General features: G+C 37.2%; 1 protein-coding gene across 1 annotated transcript in view; it reads left to right on the top strand.

Moving 5' to 3' along the window:
- LOC117169598 overlaps positions 1-18,158 on the top strand; it is a 394,158-nt gene that overhangs the window by 133,503 nt on the left and 242,497 nt on the right. Inside the window, exon 2 of the mRNA XM_033356049.1 lies at positions 2,389-2,496. Within this exon, the coding sequence (XP_033211940.1) occupies positions 2,389-2,496 (108 nt within the window). The remainder of the gene's footprint in view (positions 1-2,388; positions 2,497-18,158) is intronic.

The raw sequence follows: 18,158 nt of genomic DNA, 5'->3' as shown, positions 1-18,158 counted from the left end.
GGTTTGATTTCGGGGTTCCTTCCCCTATGTGTTCCTCTTAGTCCCTCTCCTCTTCCTTCTTTGCCTGTCTGGCTTGGGAGACCCTACCAGTAGCTACGCTACTGGTAGGATGGATGGATGGATGGATGGATGGATGGATGGATGGATGGATGGATGGATGGATGGATGGATGGATGGATGGATGGATGGATGGATGGATGGATGGATGGATGGATGGATGGATGGATGGATGGATGGATGGATAGATAGATAGATAGATAGATAGATAGATAGATAGATAGATAGATAGATAGATAGATAGATAGATAGTTCAGTAGTACTTAAAGTACGAATTTGGACAACGTGCACAGTTTGAGATAAATTAAGAAAGTCGAGCTCTGGGATTTGAATTCAACCGACACGACACCATGTTGAATTTTTGTACGCATTCAAGGAAATTCTTGAACTTTCGCTGTTTTTTTATGCATCTTAAATTCAACTTAGATCCCGGACGAGCCCCCAAATGCTTAACACAACAATCTAGGTATTATTGAGTCCAGGTTTTATTTATGAAACCTTTAAACGTAAATCTAAGGTGATTTAGGAGTAGTCACAAAATACACTTTTTTTGGAAAGTAGACTTAGTTTTCAACCATTTTATTCTAATAAGTTGAAGCAAAATAGTTGCTTCATTTTAAAAAAGAAACTTTTAAAATGAATACTTTTAATGATTTAGGAATCGTTTCTTTTTGAGAGAACGATCCTTCTCAGAGCTCGGCAGTACTCAAACTGGCTATAGTTCACACTTATTACACACACACACACACACGCGCGCGCACAATTAACTGTTTTGCCTCTCCTGTTTCTCCCTCTATTTTGTCACGCCTGAGTGACCACCGCACAATCCTCCGCAACCCCTTTCACCCAACCCCGCCGCGTGGCGTTAATTCTCGGAAACACTAAATCCAGATTCGACTGTATTTTAAAAATCGCCTTATATTACGGGTACTTGACATTTCTACACATTCAGAAAGGATCCCGTTAATATCTATGTATAACCTGAATGGAAAAGCTGCGCGGAGAGCGAATATATAATGTTTTTATAATATAATTTTTTTAATTAACCGAGGAAATTAATATTATTTGATTTTTTGCGACTAAATGTCCCTGCGACTAGATGTTCCGTGACTATATGTCTAGCAATTAGATGTGCGGCGACTAGATGTCCTCCCTGACTCATGTCTCTGACTGACAGATGAGAATTATTGAGAACAAACACGCACAAACAACCGACCGGAACAACTAGAAATTTACGCGCCACGTGAAACCAAATTCAATTTATGAACCAATAATAACGGCAGGTTACTTATGCCTCCTTAAAGGCCTTTTTCGTTTAAAGAAAATCAAGCCCAATCAGTACTCAGCTTGCAATTTTATATATATTTTCAATAATTAACTGCGCTTCACGTTAAGTTTCACATGGAGAAACATTGGACCATTAGAGTAGTTTCAAACTTATAAGTTACACTCGATTATAACGTAAAAGCTGAACTCTGCCCAAGTGCTGAATAGAAAATCAGGAGATTTCAACAAAAATTAGTTTATGAGTACTAAAGTAGACAGTCTCAAAGCTTAGCAGATCTACAAATAAATTAGTAGCAATAATAATGCTAAGAGAAGCGTATGGAACTCGCGCTCTGACCCATATTGCATATTTTTTTTAAACTGTGAAATGTTTTTTGTTCATCTATTATAGAAAAATAAACGTTAGTTTTGTAACATTTGAATCAAAATTGAACATCACATGACAATTGCAAACTATTCATATGTTATCGAAAAGGGGTCCAGCGGTCTAAACATGTTATATGCAGTATTCTACAGCATGGTTAATGCAGGCAGGGAGACCCCTATGGAGCTCCCCTGGCATTAAATGAGATGTGCAGCTCACCTTCGTCTTTACAGCGATCTGTAGATGACAACATCGAAGATGACGTGAAATTAGCCACAAAAATCTTCCTACACACGCATATACTTAACTACACACACACTAACATGTGTCTCACTGGCCTATTTGACGAATAAACTGAGCTGATGTCAGAAAAAGCACGGATTGCCCATAAGACGCTAAAAGTAGTTAACATGTTTAGAGCGTGGACCTATGCTCTATGTAAAAAAATGCAATTTTCGAAAATCAATTTTAAAAAAATACAAAAAGCAGCTTTTTCTCTTCGCCTATGGGACATTAAATGTATATAAGAAATGTTTCAGAAAATACCAAAAAAATCAATTTCGAAAAAAATGTTAGTTACCATGTTTAGACCGCGGCCCCTTTAACTATTTCAAATTCCCTATAATTTTTCGGTTTCCCGGTCAACGTTCTAAATTAAAATTATTTGCTTATTTTTTTAGTTGGCAGTGGATCAGAGAAGGGCTACTTCGGACCATGGAGACAATGCAAATACTTACTTTACGGCAGAGAAAAGTGCGGCGAGGGTATATCTAGATTTCAACCAGCATGTGCGTTTTTTCTATATTATATAATATTTTACATAGATAGATTATTATTTTGTATAGATATATTTTATATATAACATATATTTACATACATAGATGGATTATTATTTTTAGATTTTAGTGGAGGATTATAATAGAATTTATAATACTGAATCGATTGGCACTATACTCATGTCTTGAAAAAAAAACGAAAGTGGGTGTATTTTATGTTCTAACGAAAAGTATAACACATGCACTTGCAGCAGTTTCCTACTTGGAATACGGTATTCTTAAACAGCGGTTTTTCAAAGTTCCAATTTAGAAAGTTTCCCGTGAACTGGTTTTTCAACCTGAAGGTTTCGTGTTGGTCTTAAAATGAAAGAAATGGGGTATGGGTCCGGACTGGGAATGAAATTCCCTATAAGTTGACATTTTATTAAATTGTAGGTCATGCATTTCGGCCAGTATGCCTCATGCTATGGGGCACGGTTGCTGTCATGACCGACAGGTCCCGAAAGCGTAAAAACTGAAACAGGAATTAATCAATACTATTTGTAACCATAATAATTGAATTCATTTAATATCTTCTTTCTCATCCTACATTGAGAAATATTAAAAATAAAAAGAAGCAAATTGAGAATAAAAAAGTATTTTAAAAAGTTGCTTTTTTATTTGCGTTTGCAGTAACAGAGACATATGTGAGGATTTAGAATTTTCCAATAGTATTAAAACTCCTATTAATTTCGTCTCTTACCTTACAATTGTGTTTTGCTTCAAGTTTATTTTTGAAACAAAAAAAATCTTGAAAAAAGACGTAACATGGATTGGATAATGAATATTAACTGTTTTATTGATTTTTTTATTAAAAAATTGACTTGGAGTAAAAGAAAATTTTAACGAAAAAAGCAAATAAACAGAAGTTCCTATTGTTCAGAAATCATTTATTGAACTCCAAATTTTTCTTCTGTGAAAAGGCAATCTCAAATAAAAATGTTTGATTTAACTTTCATTTTATTTATAGTTGAAGATATATATTATTAAATCATAGTTCATTACTAATTATTTTTTATTTTGCTTCGAATTAAAATTTTAACATTTGTAACATATATACACTTGAATATTCAGTATTGACTTTAATTTATACTTAATTGTTAATTAAAAAAAACTTTTTTAAGCTGAAGAATCCTGTACAGGATGTTCGGAGGATACTGCACATGTTCCTGTACACTAGGGCGTATCCGAAAAAATAAAGTTGTTTGTGCGAAGTTCTAATAGCAATGAAAACTTCTGTTTGGAAGTCAGGAACACTCCCTTAAAGTTCCATAAAAAAGTCCTTCTGTCTCCCCATCGTAGATATAGCTAAAAATGACAAAAAACGAAGCATTTCTTCATATTTAAACAGCAAACAATTTTTTTATATTTAAATTACCAATAAAAATAGTTCAAAGCAAGTCTATTGATACCTGTATAGCGATAATACCATTAAAATATTTTTTACCCTCCCAGATTGACTGAAGTATCCAAAAATCGAAAAAGTCGACTTTTTCGCTATTTTCTTAGATTCATGGTAAATTTCTCGCCTATTTTACCATATAATGTGTGATGTACTGTTACCTGCGAATTACAAGAAATAGCCTAAATATAGGCAAAAGGAATATCTTTTGTGCGACTTATTTTAAAAGATGCCTCTTATAGGAGAAAGATGAGAGGGCAGGCACCAAAACTCCCATTCGTACGATATTACGTAAGTTTGAGAGCGCATGGGAGAGAGAAAATAAAAAGAGCCGCAAAGTCAAAAAACGGCAGATAAGATTTCGCAGCCGAAAAGTTCAGATCGTGGGGTGAATATTGAAAGAATAGCTCGAGGATTCATCCTCTTTCTCTCCTGTTCAAGAAAACCCAAGGTGGAGATAGTTAAAATACCCAATCTAGAAAACTGCCTATTTTGACTTCGTCCAAAAATAGTTTGAGCCATCTGAAAGACTACGAAGGAGATACATCTCCCCAACTATTCAAATAAAAGACGCTAACTCGACTTTACGATCTGAAAAATTTCAGAGTGAAATTTTATATTAAAATTATTCCTTGAAAAAAGATCTTACTCCTTCTTCACTCCATTGGAAATCGAACTACAAAACTACTGATTTCTGGTCAGGTGTTTTTCCAATTAAACTATTAGAGGGATCAGAATGAGAACTCTTAATGCAAGAAAATAACGCTAATTTTTTAGCTAGGTGTTAATGGTACAAGTAATAATTTTTAAGTGAGTCTGCTATATCATCAGAGATGGTACTTTACCGACAGTAGATCAATCCTGAAAACCATTTTATTGTGTAGATTTTTGGCCTTCATAGTTTTGAGGATTGATCTACTGCCGGTAAGGCACCATCTCTGATAATATAGCAGATTCATTTATAAATTTTATATATTAGCTTCTGAGAGCCATCCATGGCATTGGACATATTTTATTTGATATTGCTATTTGTTTGAACACGAGAAATTTGAAAATTATAAAATTGAATTTGACTAAAATTGTGTGTAATTTCTGCGTTAATATTTTCGGGCGACGTCAGGGTTCGCCGTGATTCTTGCCCAGCAAAATAGAACTTAAAAATTCACAACTCTTCAATCATTCTAAGTGCTTTGATCCAGATGAGAAAGTTTACTACTCTACTTATTTCGAAAGTAATCAGAAATAAATGAGAGTAAGAAGAAGCGAAGTGGGGAAAAAGAGAGAGAAATTCTCTGAAATATTTTGAAAGGACTCCGGTTCCATATTTCAAAAATTTTTATATAACGGAAGTCACAAATCTTTGCTAAGGTCAGCTCAGGAATGCACTGCTCATTGCCAGCTTAGTTCCGAACTCTCCGTATTTATAAAAGAGGCTACCTGCGGTCCGAGCTACTCTCAATCCAATCCTAAACTGATTTTCAGGCACGCGCGTACTATCCCTCACTGATGCGGATTAATTAATACAGAGGCTGCTGTAATACTCGCACCTCTAAGTGGGCAATGAAATTAGGACATAATTGTCCTTTTTGTACTTTTATATGTCGCCGTATAGTCGTGAATAAATTGTGGACTAGTTCCCTTATGCGAAATAAAAGTCGTTGACCCATCTTTGCTTCCGGCAGCAATTAAATTAAAATTAGCAACAAGCTTATGTAAATCTAAATCCGTTCAATAAATTCTCATGGTGTGAAATAGGATTAGGAATTAAATTTTAAGCGAGGAAGCCATAGCTTCAAATAAATTAGATAGCCTAAGTTGCCAATAATTATATTAGATTAATACAAATTAAACATTTAATCGACCAAAGATTCATGAATGAAAATAAGCATAAATAGTAAGGACATTTGGCCTAGGGTCTAGAAACCTTAATGTAAAGATAGGTTAGCTTAAGTGTTTGAAGAAAAAGAGAATATCTTGAGTACAAAATAAGAAACTTATTCTTCTCTCCAGAGATCCCCTTTTTTACTTTTTTATACATAATCAAAAAGCTGCGATGACAATCTATTGATTGCATCCTTTAGTTAACTTAGCATAAAAATTGCGGGTTACAATACGTTAATCAGAATGTATTTGAAATATATTTCAACAATAATATATAAGGAATGTTGAAATGAAACTAATGTTTATTGACTTTGAATTATAAGAAAATATCTAAAAGTGATATATTGCTCTTTATTTCACAACAAAATTAATTTTCGAAATCTAAATAAGGTAAAAATGTTCTCGATTGTACCTAGATTTGCACAGATCTTTCACAGATGCAAGAATCGCAAAAATAAAAAAAACAGATTAGGATGAGTTGAAGAAATTAAAAAAGTCGCATAGAAGAGATAAAGATAAATCCTGGTACAAAAGCAAATTAAATGCGTTTCGTACAAATAAATCAATGTTATTTGACATTGCGGCTTGTATGTGTGATAATGGTTTATGCACTTGTAAGATAGATCTTGTCGAAGCTGCCAAAGTGTTTCTCTTAGATCAGTCATCTTCCAGGCGAATAAGAAAATCATTTACGTCTCTTCCGAAAATTAATTCGGAACAATCAAATCATCATGAAGTACAATCGAAGCATTTGATGACTGATGTACTTTAAGATCAAAGTCCCTAGCTGGAATAAATTTACAGATCACAAAAGATTAAACTGTCCAACATTTTCAAAAATCTGTTACAGATACGGCATTGGATACAGGTCTGCTGCTTTACTGGCTTCAGCAATTTTACACGTCGTGAGCAAGTACATTCCGGAAGTAAAAGGTTTAGTTTTTGGCTTTAGAATTAAAGGCTTCTTACTTCGATGGAAGAAAAGACGAAACAAAAGTAATGGATGGAACCAGTAAAGGAAAATCACGACAAACAACAAAACGAGAAGAACTTACTTCTCTTCTTTAAGAACCAGCAAGTACTTATTTAGGACATATGTCCTCATCTTCTTCAGATGCAAAAACGATTACTCATGATATCCTTCAGTTTTTCTTTGACAAAGCTATTAATACCTCCAATCTAGATTGTCTGTGATGTGATGGCTGTCCTACGAACACTGGTAAACACGTATATATAATTCGATTGCTATAATTCAAATGGGGTAAACCGCTACAATGAAGTGTCTGCCAACTTCATGGTAATGAGCTGCCATTCAAAGCTTTGCATATAAAACTTGATGGAGGAACTTCTGGTCGTAACGATTTTTCTTGTTTAATCGGAAAAACCTTAACGTCTTGTGATGAACTTTCGGTTGTAAACTTAGATGCTGTCGACAGTTCTATTTCTCCTATAGTTGACGCCCGTGATCTCAGTTGTGTTCAAAAGAATCTGCTAGATATGTGGAATGCTATCAAAGAAGGAGAGTGTTCTGAAGATCTAACTCGAAAAAGTCCAGGGAAATTATCGCACGCCAGATGGGTGGCTAGGATGAGAAGAACTCTTCAAACTTACATTGGGACAGAGAATCCATCATTTGAGTTAAGAGTTTTAGTTCAATTAATCATGAGAGTATATATCCCAATGTGGTTCGAAATTACTAGGCAGTCTGATAAGTACCTGAAAATTCTAAGAGATGGCATTAGTATTCACTAATGTGAACCATTTTCGTCGAGCTTGATCCTTCAAATGATGCCCGTCAAAACTTCAGCCATTTATGTTTACGCATTTACAAGTTGCAGCACTGAGAAGCAACTAACCTCCGAGTTTTTTTTAATATGGAAAAATCTGAGTTTCGAGTTTTAATCAAACACTAGTATCTTCGCAAGAAAACGATATCCGAGATCAGTGCCAAGCTGGATAAGTATTACCCGGATTCTGCACCGTCAATTGGAACGATTCATAAGTGGTTTACCGAATTTCGTTGTGGCTGTACGAGCACAGTTGATGCTGAACGATCTGGGCGCCCAAAAGAGGTCACTACACCAGAAAATGTCGAAAAAATCCATGATATGATGTTGAATGATCCCAAACTGAAATTGAGAGAGGTAGCTAATGCTGTAGGCATATCATTGGAACGTGTGGGCAATATCGTGCATTCAGTTTTGGGCATGAAGAAGCTCTGCGCGCGATGGGTGCCGCGTTTGCTCACAGTGGACCAAAAACGAATTCGTGTGACAACTTCCCATCAGAATTTGGCACTATTTTCGCGTAAGCCGGCCGAGTTTTTGCGGCGATTCATAACCATGGATGAAACCTGGATCCACTACTACACTCCTGAGTCAACGCAACAGGCAAAACAGTGGGTTCCACAGGGACAAAGTGCTCCGAAGCATCCAAAAACGCAACAATGGGTCGGAAAGGTTATGGCCTCGGTATTTTGGGATGCACGTGGCATAATAATCGTGGACTATCTTGAAAAAGGTAAAACCATAACCGGAGCATACTATTCATCATTATTGGACCGATTTTAAATCGAAATCGCTGAAAAACGACCGCATTTGAAGAAGAAAAAACGGGTTTATCATCACGACAATGAGCCTGTTCATTCATGCTTAGTTGCACAAGCAAAATTGCATGAAATCGCCTTCGAATTGGTTCCTCAGCCACCGTATTCACCATACCTGGTCCCCAGCGACTATTACTTGTTCTCTAACCTGAAGAGATGGCTCACCGGTAAGCGTTTTTAGTAAAATGAGGAGCTCGTAGCTGAAACTGAGGCGTATTTTGGAGACCTTTCGATCGAGTACTTTTCGGATGGTATCAAAAAGTTAGAAAATCGTTGGACTCGCTGTATCGACCTAAAAGGAGAGTATGTTGAAAAATAAAACCGACTTTGGCCAAAAAAACGTCTCCGTGTTTCATTTTTCAAGGACTTATCAGACTGCCTATTAAGTGTCAACCATCTATTAAAGATGCCCCGAAAAATATCTGAAAAAGACTTTCTTTGAGTGCATACCTGAAGGAATTTTTTGCTGAATCTATACAAAAAGTAATACAAATGATGCCTACTTTGCTCACCCAGAAAATTTGCTTCTCGTTTTGTTATGTGACGAAAGGCAAAAAATCTGCAAGCTAGCAGTGTCTCGAATAATTTCTGCGAGACAATCAACTGGGAAATAAAAATGAAGGAAATTCGAGGTTTCGTTGTGGAATTTTAACGATTTAAAATCTCACCGAATTCACAACGAAGGACGTAACTCACATCATTTCTAAATACATTTTTCATCTTCCATGCCATACTCAAGCAGTGGAAAGGTGTATGAAAGCAGTATCATCCACATCTCGGCAAGCTTACTCCTCTGACGTTAGAGATGGAATGATCCGATTAAGATTCGAAAGTCGGAAAAGCTTTCCCATTTTTGTGACGAAAAATGATTTTGTTTCGAAACTAGAATATGACGAATAAATTAAACCTATGTCAAAAATCAACATAAAAGTAGGTTATTAGTAATACTTTGATAATTTAATAACATTATAACAAGCCAATATATGTTCCAACTCCTTTATTCGACTTTATTCCGCATATATTTTAGGAAATATGTAATACTCGTATGATGGTTACATAGTTGATAAGTCATATAACTTTAAGAGAATAGTGAAAAAATTGAATGATGGGTTTTTTGTGAATCCATTACGTTCTTCTGGCCGGATGAAAATTACTTAAAATACCTCCTCACTGTAAAAGTGTAAATCTAGGTACACTTGAAAACATTTCTACCTTATTTACAGACCGAAAATTAATTTTTTTTGTAAAATAAAGAGCAATCTATCACTTTTAAATATTTCCTTGTAATACAAAATCATTAACAATGATTTCAGTGTCGACATTCTGCATATATTATTGGTGTAACATATTGAAAATACATTCTTCGTACCGTATATCAGACATTTCATGGTTAAATAGTCGAAAAAATTGCCGTAACAGTAAGAAGATAACGAAAAAGTCGATTTTTTTAAATTTTGAAATCTTAAGGTCACTTAGTTAGGGTCAGAAATATTTCAATCATTTTTTCTATGCGGGTAAAAATGCACTTGCTTTGGAATAATCTCTCTGATAATTTATATACCGAAAATTAACTTTATTGTCAAATAAAGAGCAATAGATCACTTTTAAATATTTTCTTGTAATGAAAGGTGAATAAAAATTATTTGAATGTCAACATTCCTTATAAATTATTCTTGTACCATGTTGAAAATACATTCCCATTAACTTATATTACACATTATATGGTCAAATTGTCGCAACCAATAGCCGCAACCAAAAGCGTAATATGAAACCAAGCTAAAGGGTAGAAAGAAAATAACAAAATAATGGCAAAGAAGCATATGAAGTCCACCTTCATGCGATTAGGTGGGAATTGGGTTTGGGGAATCAGCTGGGAGGGCCGGGGATCCCCTAATATTGCACCTGTCCCAAAATTGTTAAGATCAATTACCTTATGATCTGGCAGGAACGAGGCAAGCTGAGAGCTTGGCCCGCCTCCTATCCGTTTGGGCAATGCAATTGAGGTACGTGTTAAATAAAATTCTAGAAGCATACCTTGTATATGTTTACTGCTCCTTTATCAGGAGGAAAGCAATGAAAAGAGATACTTGCACTCATCACATCCGTTCAAGGAACCCAAATTACGTGATCGTGATGGGTCATTATCACGTGATCAACGACTAGTTAATAATAACAAGCTTCAGATATCCCAAGAATACAATCTTATCCAATAAAATGATAAGTGGGACCGAGTCGCCTCGAGCAAAGAGTGGAGTTCCATATAATAAGCAAAAAAAGGAAAATTCAAAAATCAAAGTTCTGCACATAATCTCGATCCGATATCATACTCACTACATGAACAATGGATTTCCTGAATTTGATATGAATTTAAGCTACAATTCGAGGTAGTTAGATAAACTAGCCGAGTTTCAGTTTCAAAAGCGAACAATTTTTTGCCTATTGCGAAAATCACGCTTTTATCTTTTAAATTGAATCGCTCGTAATTCCTCCTATAAAATAAGCTTAAAGACAAACAAGCTTGAACGGTCTGCAAGATGTATATAAATCGATCTCAATGATACCATTTGGATATAAGCGTGACGTTTTCTCTTTAAGGTATCCTAGAAAGAGACTTCGTTTCTAACGATCAAGATTCAGTTAAATAAAGAAAAATATAATCTAAGACGGCAGCTAATTCCAATGAATTATCGAGGAATCTGCTCGATTTAATGGTAAATGATAGTTCCGCTACGTCGCGTCTCACGCAAAATTCGATGAAAATTCACAACCTTGTCTGCAAACATTATAAGCCGTTAGCTGAAATATAAGTAAAAAATGTCTTTGATCGACGGGATAAATTGGGCCGTATTTAGAGCAGTCAAACATTCGCGCACAGCTACATCGATTCGTATCTTAGAAGTTTTTCATACAGTTAAATATTTGTGAAACGACCTAATAACTCTGTTTGACTGTCACATTAAGCTAAGTTCAGTACTTCTATTTGGCAAAATAGGTTTATTTCCTTTAAAGCAGTGATAATGCTGAGATAGTTTCTTAATCGCAAAACTTAAAAAGGTTGCTTCACAAGGTCTATACAACAAAAAGAAATATTCTCGAACTACGAAATGGTTGGTGTATGTTACCTTGGTAATAAATCAGTATCGGGCTGCGGCGAGACCGTTCGAGTGGGCTGCCTCGTGCATGCGAGTCTGTTGCTTGATCAACTTGGGGAAACGGACACTGGCCCTGCGTAAACCCACGGTAAGCCCTTGGTTTCGAGGTGCCCATCCTAACTCAACCCTTACGCGATTGGCTATCGTAGCCAAGCACACTCCTCCACCTCGTCTCAAATAACATCTCTTTGTTACTGGGTGATGGACCAGGGGCGAAGGCGTACAATAGCCTTCTCTCCTACACGGCACCTAGTTGATTTGCCTGCTGCGGCTTAGTCGCTCGGCTTTGCTGTTGGACGGATGAGTCTCCGGTTTTCCGGTAGCAGCCGGGATCTCTTAACTCGATAATTTGAAAACAATAGGGTGAGTCCTATACTAATGCTCACTTATTGATTGTCTTTCCCTTGCACTGGATCTTGTACATTAGGCCGAAGATGCCTAATGTGCTCTTTACCCGCGTATTTTCCTGTCTCGGTAATCAAAATGTACACTACAGGAGACAACCTGCGCTTGATTTCATAAGGCCCGTAGAACTTATCGCATAAATTAGCTGCGAGGTTGTCCTCCTTTTTCGAAAGTACTCACTGACGCTTCAGGATGAGGTCTCCTACTCAGAAGGAACAAGCACGCTTATTCTCGTCGTAGTATTTGGCCTGAGATACGTATGCGTGCTGGAGGTCAGGACAATTCAGATCCCTTAGATGATTCAACTTTTTAACGCGTTCCACCCAATGTGCGGGATCGGGACTAGTGTGTTGAGATCCCTTCTCGAGATCATTTATGCTGTACGCCGAGAGTGCGTACAGCATAGGTTCGACGCGCAGGTACACGGTTTCCTGGTCGGCAATTCATAATACCCTCACCGTAATTCCGTTCACCTCGGCTTACTATGAGACTAAACTGCTTGAATAGTCAGAAGGGGTTTTGTATGGACTTCACAAAACTTAAACGCATTTTTCTCAAAACAGTGTTTTTACGATTATCAGGCATTGTAACTACAAAAATATTCAACCGATTGGTCTGGAATTTTAATAAGTTTTGCTATACATCAATAGCTATAACTTAGACTATTATGAAGAAGATTGATAAAGATCTTTTTTAATTTTCATCTTGATTTTTAACTAAAAAAATGGATTTTGGAAAAATAAAATTCTAATGTCCGCCATTTTGTAAATTTTTGTTCGAAATGAATGATCGCAGTCTATTCCCTAGCCAAACATGTACTCTTTCGAATCCCGTTTGATTTTTTGGTTTCAAACGTTCCAGTCACTTGCAATCATGCCCGCCATAAAATAAAAATAAGGGTGGTCATCTGATGTTGAAAAAAAGAAAGTTTCATATTATGATTTTCGAGACATGTGAACTCCCTACCCCTGGAACTCAGAATTTTAGTTGATGATTTGGATTTCCGGTTGAAATTAAGAAGTTAGGTGAAGAATTTGGGTTGATAATTTGAATTGACAAAACAAATCAGCAATTTAAGTTGGCCATTTCAATAAAAAATTCAAATTGAGATTCAAATGAATTCTAAAGGGAAATTTGGAAATAGGCGTGTAATTTTTGGAATACTCGTACCCCTCACCCCTTAGACTGCTTTGAGCGCTTCATTGATCTATTTGAGCCTATTTATGTTTCATGTGGCAGCTCGGAGCACACGAGTATTTAATTATAATTCTTTTGCGGAGATGTTTTGATATTGTATTGGCTTATTTACGAATGCATTTTTTATCCGATTTATTTGAATATTATTGACTTGTTTGCGAATGTTTCTATTGGGATACCATATGTGCAAAATTTCGCTCTTGTCGATGATTTATGTGATATAATACATTCATTCGAATGTTATGAATATTATATGGACTTTTTGAAACTGCTTATTTAATTTTTCATTTATTCATATTTTTTGGCAATTTAATTGTTGACTTTCGATCCTTTCGCCATCTGCCGTTGCCGCTCCTTCTGCTTTTCCGTCCGAGCAATTATTTTTGTTTGCTTAATTTATTGATGTGATTTATTGATGTGATGATCATCACGCGACCTGGATTTTGAGCAAATTTCGAGTCTTTTTTCTATTTTTGAACGAACAGATAAAAATCCGAAATGGCGTTTCTGGTCTCGGTAATCGATGTAATTAAATTTCGGTAATTAAAAATTTAATTCATGATTTGAAAGATGATCAGCTTATTAACGCGTTAGAATCCTTGCAATTGGATGCGTCAGGTACCCGTAGAGAAATATGGGCGCGCTTAAGGCAGGGGGTTAAATTCTTAAAGGGATGTCGTCCCACGCGTCAGATGTCACCTCCTTAACTACCGACGCTACTGATCCGGCTTATGGACTGTCTTCTGAATGGTCAGCAATCTCGGCAGCTACGACGAGTCCGGTGACTATGACCGTAAAAAGCGTTGTCACATCCATGATCACTATGACCTCGGGTATAGGCGTAGTTGAAATGGCGTACCCCTCGGAAATTACAACTACGAAGTTGTCTTTCGGTACGGTCACGTCACCCCGTGAAAGCACAGCGACTCTTCCAACCCACATTGCTCCAGAAAATATAGGTCTTTCCTTTAACTACACTAAATTTTACGGTCTACGGGGTTCCTTTCCGCTCGCGAATCAGCCTTCTCCCCAGATAAGCAACGAATTTCCAATCCCCGTACATTTAGATTTCCAGAGGATACCCGAAGGAATGCATTGAATTTGAAACATAATACTCTAAGCTAACCATGAGCGACCCACTTTAGATCATTACATTTACCAAGCTTTTTCCATAGCGTCCTTCTGGAAAACACACAGGGGCATCATAAATTTACCACCAGCGTCTCAGTGCAGTTCTTTAAACTTAGCACACGCCCCTCATAGCAATCTCAGCTCTCAAGTAGCTTGAATCAATCTAGACACCCTTCGCTCCCCAGAAATACCTGTTGGTCAGTCCGAACATCACCGAATTCAAATAGGTGCCATTCCTATATTCACGCCTTAACGGAACATCCTGTCGGAAACGATTAGGATTGATGACTCTTCAGATTCCGAACTTGTGATAAACCGAGAGAGGAGTAGGGATAATGCGCGATGCGATAGGAGCTCTTCCAGTTATCGGGGCACTTATCACAACTCAGTAAATCGGGAGAATGGTGTTCATTTCGGTCAACGGGGTAACCGTATCAGCAATGAGTTTTAGGAATCGATGGGCATAGGACTTCTGAGAGGGCGAAATCTGGAACTTGACGACGAATTCAAAATTGCCAACTACGAGAGGTTAGATCGTGGTACTCCTTCTGCCCGACGTATCAACAGCTCTTGGAGAAAGAGTGGACCGCCATTAGAGAATATAAACCACCACCTAACCCCGAGTATTCGATCTTCCAGAAGTTTTGTGTACCGCGATCTAGTGACGCAAATGTCTTCAAAGAATCCTTTTTCGGCCATTGCAGAGGAGGAGTCGGTTTTGTCCGTTAAAACGACGGTTAATTTTTTTGAGGCTAAAAGTAAGCCTCCCAATGATAATAGATGAGATATCAACGGTAAGAAAAGCGCAGGCGGCGGTAGCGGCACAAGCAACGGAGGTCAGAGTAGCAAGGCTCAATTGGGAGAGAAGCACTAGAGTTCGACTACGCCCGCTGCTTCCACCTCACAAATGGATTTCGGAGATAACGAATCTGGCGTTTCGGGCGAGGTCACGTGTTTTAGGTGTTGATAAGTGGGATCCTACCAAAAAGGCTGCGCTCAGCCTCGTAAATTGGTGTGCTTCACTTGCAAAACGAAACGCTTTCGCGGCTTTCAAAGAAGAAGATATCGCGGCTTTTGAAGAGGCCCCAACTTCTTTTGTTATTGAAACTCTTGTTTACGGGGAGCATAGATCCTTATGACTTCCCGAATGCGTTGTTAAAGATATAAAGCAGGAATGTAAATCATCAGACTTTGATGAAATAATGATCCATCGATCGCCGGAATTTTTCATACTGAATTGGTACGTGATAGAGTGCGCCTTAGGATTTCCACAGAGTCCTTCTCAGTAGATGCCTTATACGACCCCGGCTCAACTAGGAAACTCATCAGGCAAGATTTAGGTACAGGATCTAAGTAGATTTTGATGCCGGGTTCGGACTCCGAAGTTCATCCACTCGACACTTGGGTAACCACAGAGGAAAACTGTGGTGGTATTTTTGATCTATCGAATAAACAGGATCGGGAACTGCAAGAACTGATTAAACGGACAATAGTTTGTAAAAGAGAGGGTTAGCTTAATGCCACCCACTTGGTTAAGCATCTCAAAGATATTCAGGGCCACCCACATATAAGGGAAAGGTATCGAGTTGTTTCCCCTGAAGTGCAAGAGCCCATGTACGCGGAGGTGGATAGGATGCTCACCGATGTGGTGATTAAAGAGTCCTATAGCGAATGGTCGGGCCCTATAGTATTGACCAAGAAGGGTGACGGGGGTTACCGGTTTTGTTGAGATTTCAGGAAGCTTAGCGCTATCTCAAAAAGGGACGTCGTGTTCGGGATAAGGAAATTCCGAGAGTACCTGAAGGGTTTCCATTTTAAAGTAATTACACAGCCAAACAAAAAAAAGTGTGCGGATATGGTAACAAGACACACGTATTCCTATGGATTTTGGGGCGCTGAATTCAAATTCAGTATCAAAAATAACCCATCACGTCATGGTTGAGCCATAACCTCAAAAAGTGACGAAAAATCTTGCACCGAGACAAATAAATTTAAAAATAATGCCAGTGATGCAAATTTCCACTTCAAAAACATGTCGACAACTGTGAAGGATCAGCCCTTGCCTGATATCAACTTATTTAGCATAACTTTACCCAACAGAACCTGGCCTCACCTAACCTGAATTAACAGAAATTTATTGAACTACACGTAAAGCTCTAAGCATATTTTCCTAGTAGCAAATGTGTGCTACATCGAATGGGTCAACTCGAGCCTAACCTAGAAATAAATCTAACCTAGCCTAACCTAACCTAACCTCACGAAATACAATTAAACTGATTGTGTTGTCCCGTTGTGTTTGCGGTACCGTTTGAATCAACTTGGGCTTAACCTAGCCGAATGAAATTCAAAACACACATGTATCTATTTAAGCGTACGCTTCTCAGTCTTAAATGTGTGCTATATTTAATAGGTTAACTCGATCTTAACCTACAAATGAATCTAACTTAACAGGATCTAACGAAATTTTGCTTAACGCAACACAACTTAACTTAGGTGTTCCCCGTATTAAACAGGTGGTTAAAAATTTAGACGCACATTACTCAAATTCAAATGTAGAACTATAACTTAAGCATGCAAATGAATAAGAGTTTAATCCAATTTTTTTTTCTCTCTGCTTTTCTTAAACTTAAGTGATATATTTATACTATCTTTCGTGTTTACATTTTATCTTGCTTTTTATCGTAATTAAATTGATTTATAGGCCTACTTCAGTCTATTTTCTGCCTGCTATAACGTGTCATTTTTCCTTCGAAGGAACGATGCAAAGGGTTACGCTTACTTTTAAGACTTACATTCGTTTCCCTTTTCAACATCCAGCAAAAATCAGCCATCATGACCTCGTCCCATCTACCCTGATATCGTTGTTCCATCACTTTTATGCCTTGATGAAAACGTTCCTCTTGTTCTTCACTGAAATCACCAAAATTTTCTGGAAACTTATCCAGATGGGAATCTAGAAAGTGAAGTTTTAAATTCATCAAGCAGCCTTACTTTCTGTAGTGTCTTATCATTTTCGCAACAATATTCTCGTAGTCTGGACTTTTTTGTTACCGAGGAAATTTGCGTTTACTGCTTTAAAACTTTCCCAAACGTCCAGTTCAATTTTCGTCATGTGGCTCACGAAATTAGTATCTCTTGTAAATATTCGAATCTGTGGTCCATCAAAGATTCCTTCTTTCAATTAAGCGTCTGAGAATTAGGTAATTTAAGGGATATATACTTTTAGCATTGTCCTTCTTTGTCTAACGCCTTGACAAATTGCTTCATGAGCCCAAGCTTTATGTGGAGGGGTGGTAGTAAAATTTCTTCTGGATCAACGAGGCTTTGGTTGATGATATTATGAGAACCAGTTTTGAATGAATATTTTAAAGGCCAATGATTTTTGCTGTAATGATTGGCTCGATCTCTGCTATTCCACAGGCATATAAAGCATGGCTCTCTCGTGAAACCCGATTGTTGGCCTGATATCATTTTTATGATTTTGAGATCACCACATATTTGCCGTTTGTGATTCGTATAATTAACTTTTTCAAGAAGCATTTTAACAGTGTTATATTAATCTTTGATGAACGTTGAGTGAGCTATAGGGGTAGGAGCGTAAGTATTCATGTTATGCAGTAAAACAGCCTTAATGCTGCGTTTTGACGAATCAATGAAAAGTCGCCATTCTTCGTCTCTGCACAAATTTTTCTCAAGTGGTTCATTAGTCCGTTAACGTCAGTGCAGTACACTAAAGACGTCTCTTCGTCTTTAACGAAAATTTTCTGAATTCTTTGTCCCTGTCGCGATAGAATGAAACTTTTGTCTTTGGCTCTAGAAGATTTCTTCTTTTTAGAAATGAAGCGGCAAATTCAGCGCCGTC

The sequence above is a fragment of the Belonocnema kinseyi genome, chromosome 3, assembly GCF_010883055.1.
Source record: "Belonocnema kinseyi isolate 2016_QV_RU_SX_M_011 chromosome 3, B_treatae_v1, whole genome shotgun sequence".
Lineage (NCBI taxonomy): Eukaryota > Metazoa > Arthropoda > Insecta > Hymenoptera > Cynipidae > Belonocnema > Belonocnema kinseyi.
This window is presented reverse-complemented; position numbering and strand designations above follow the sequence as displayed.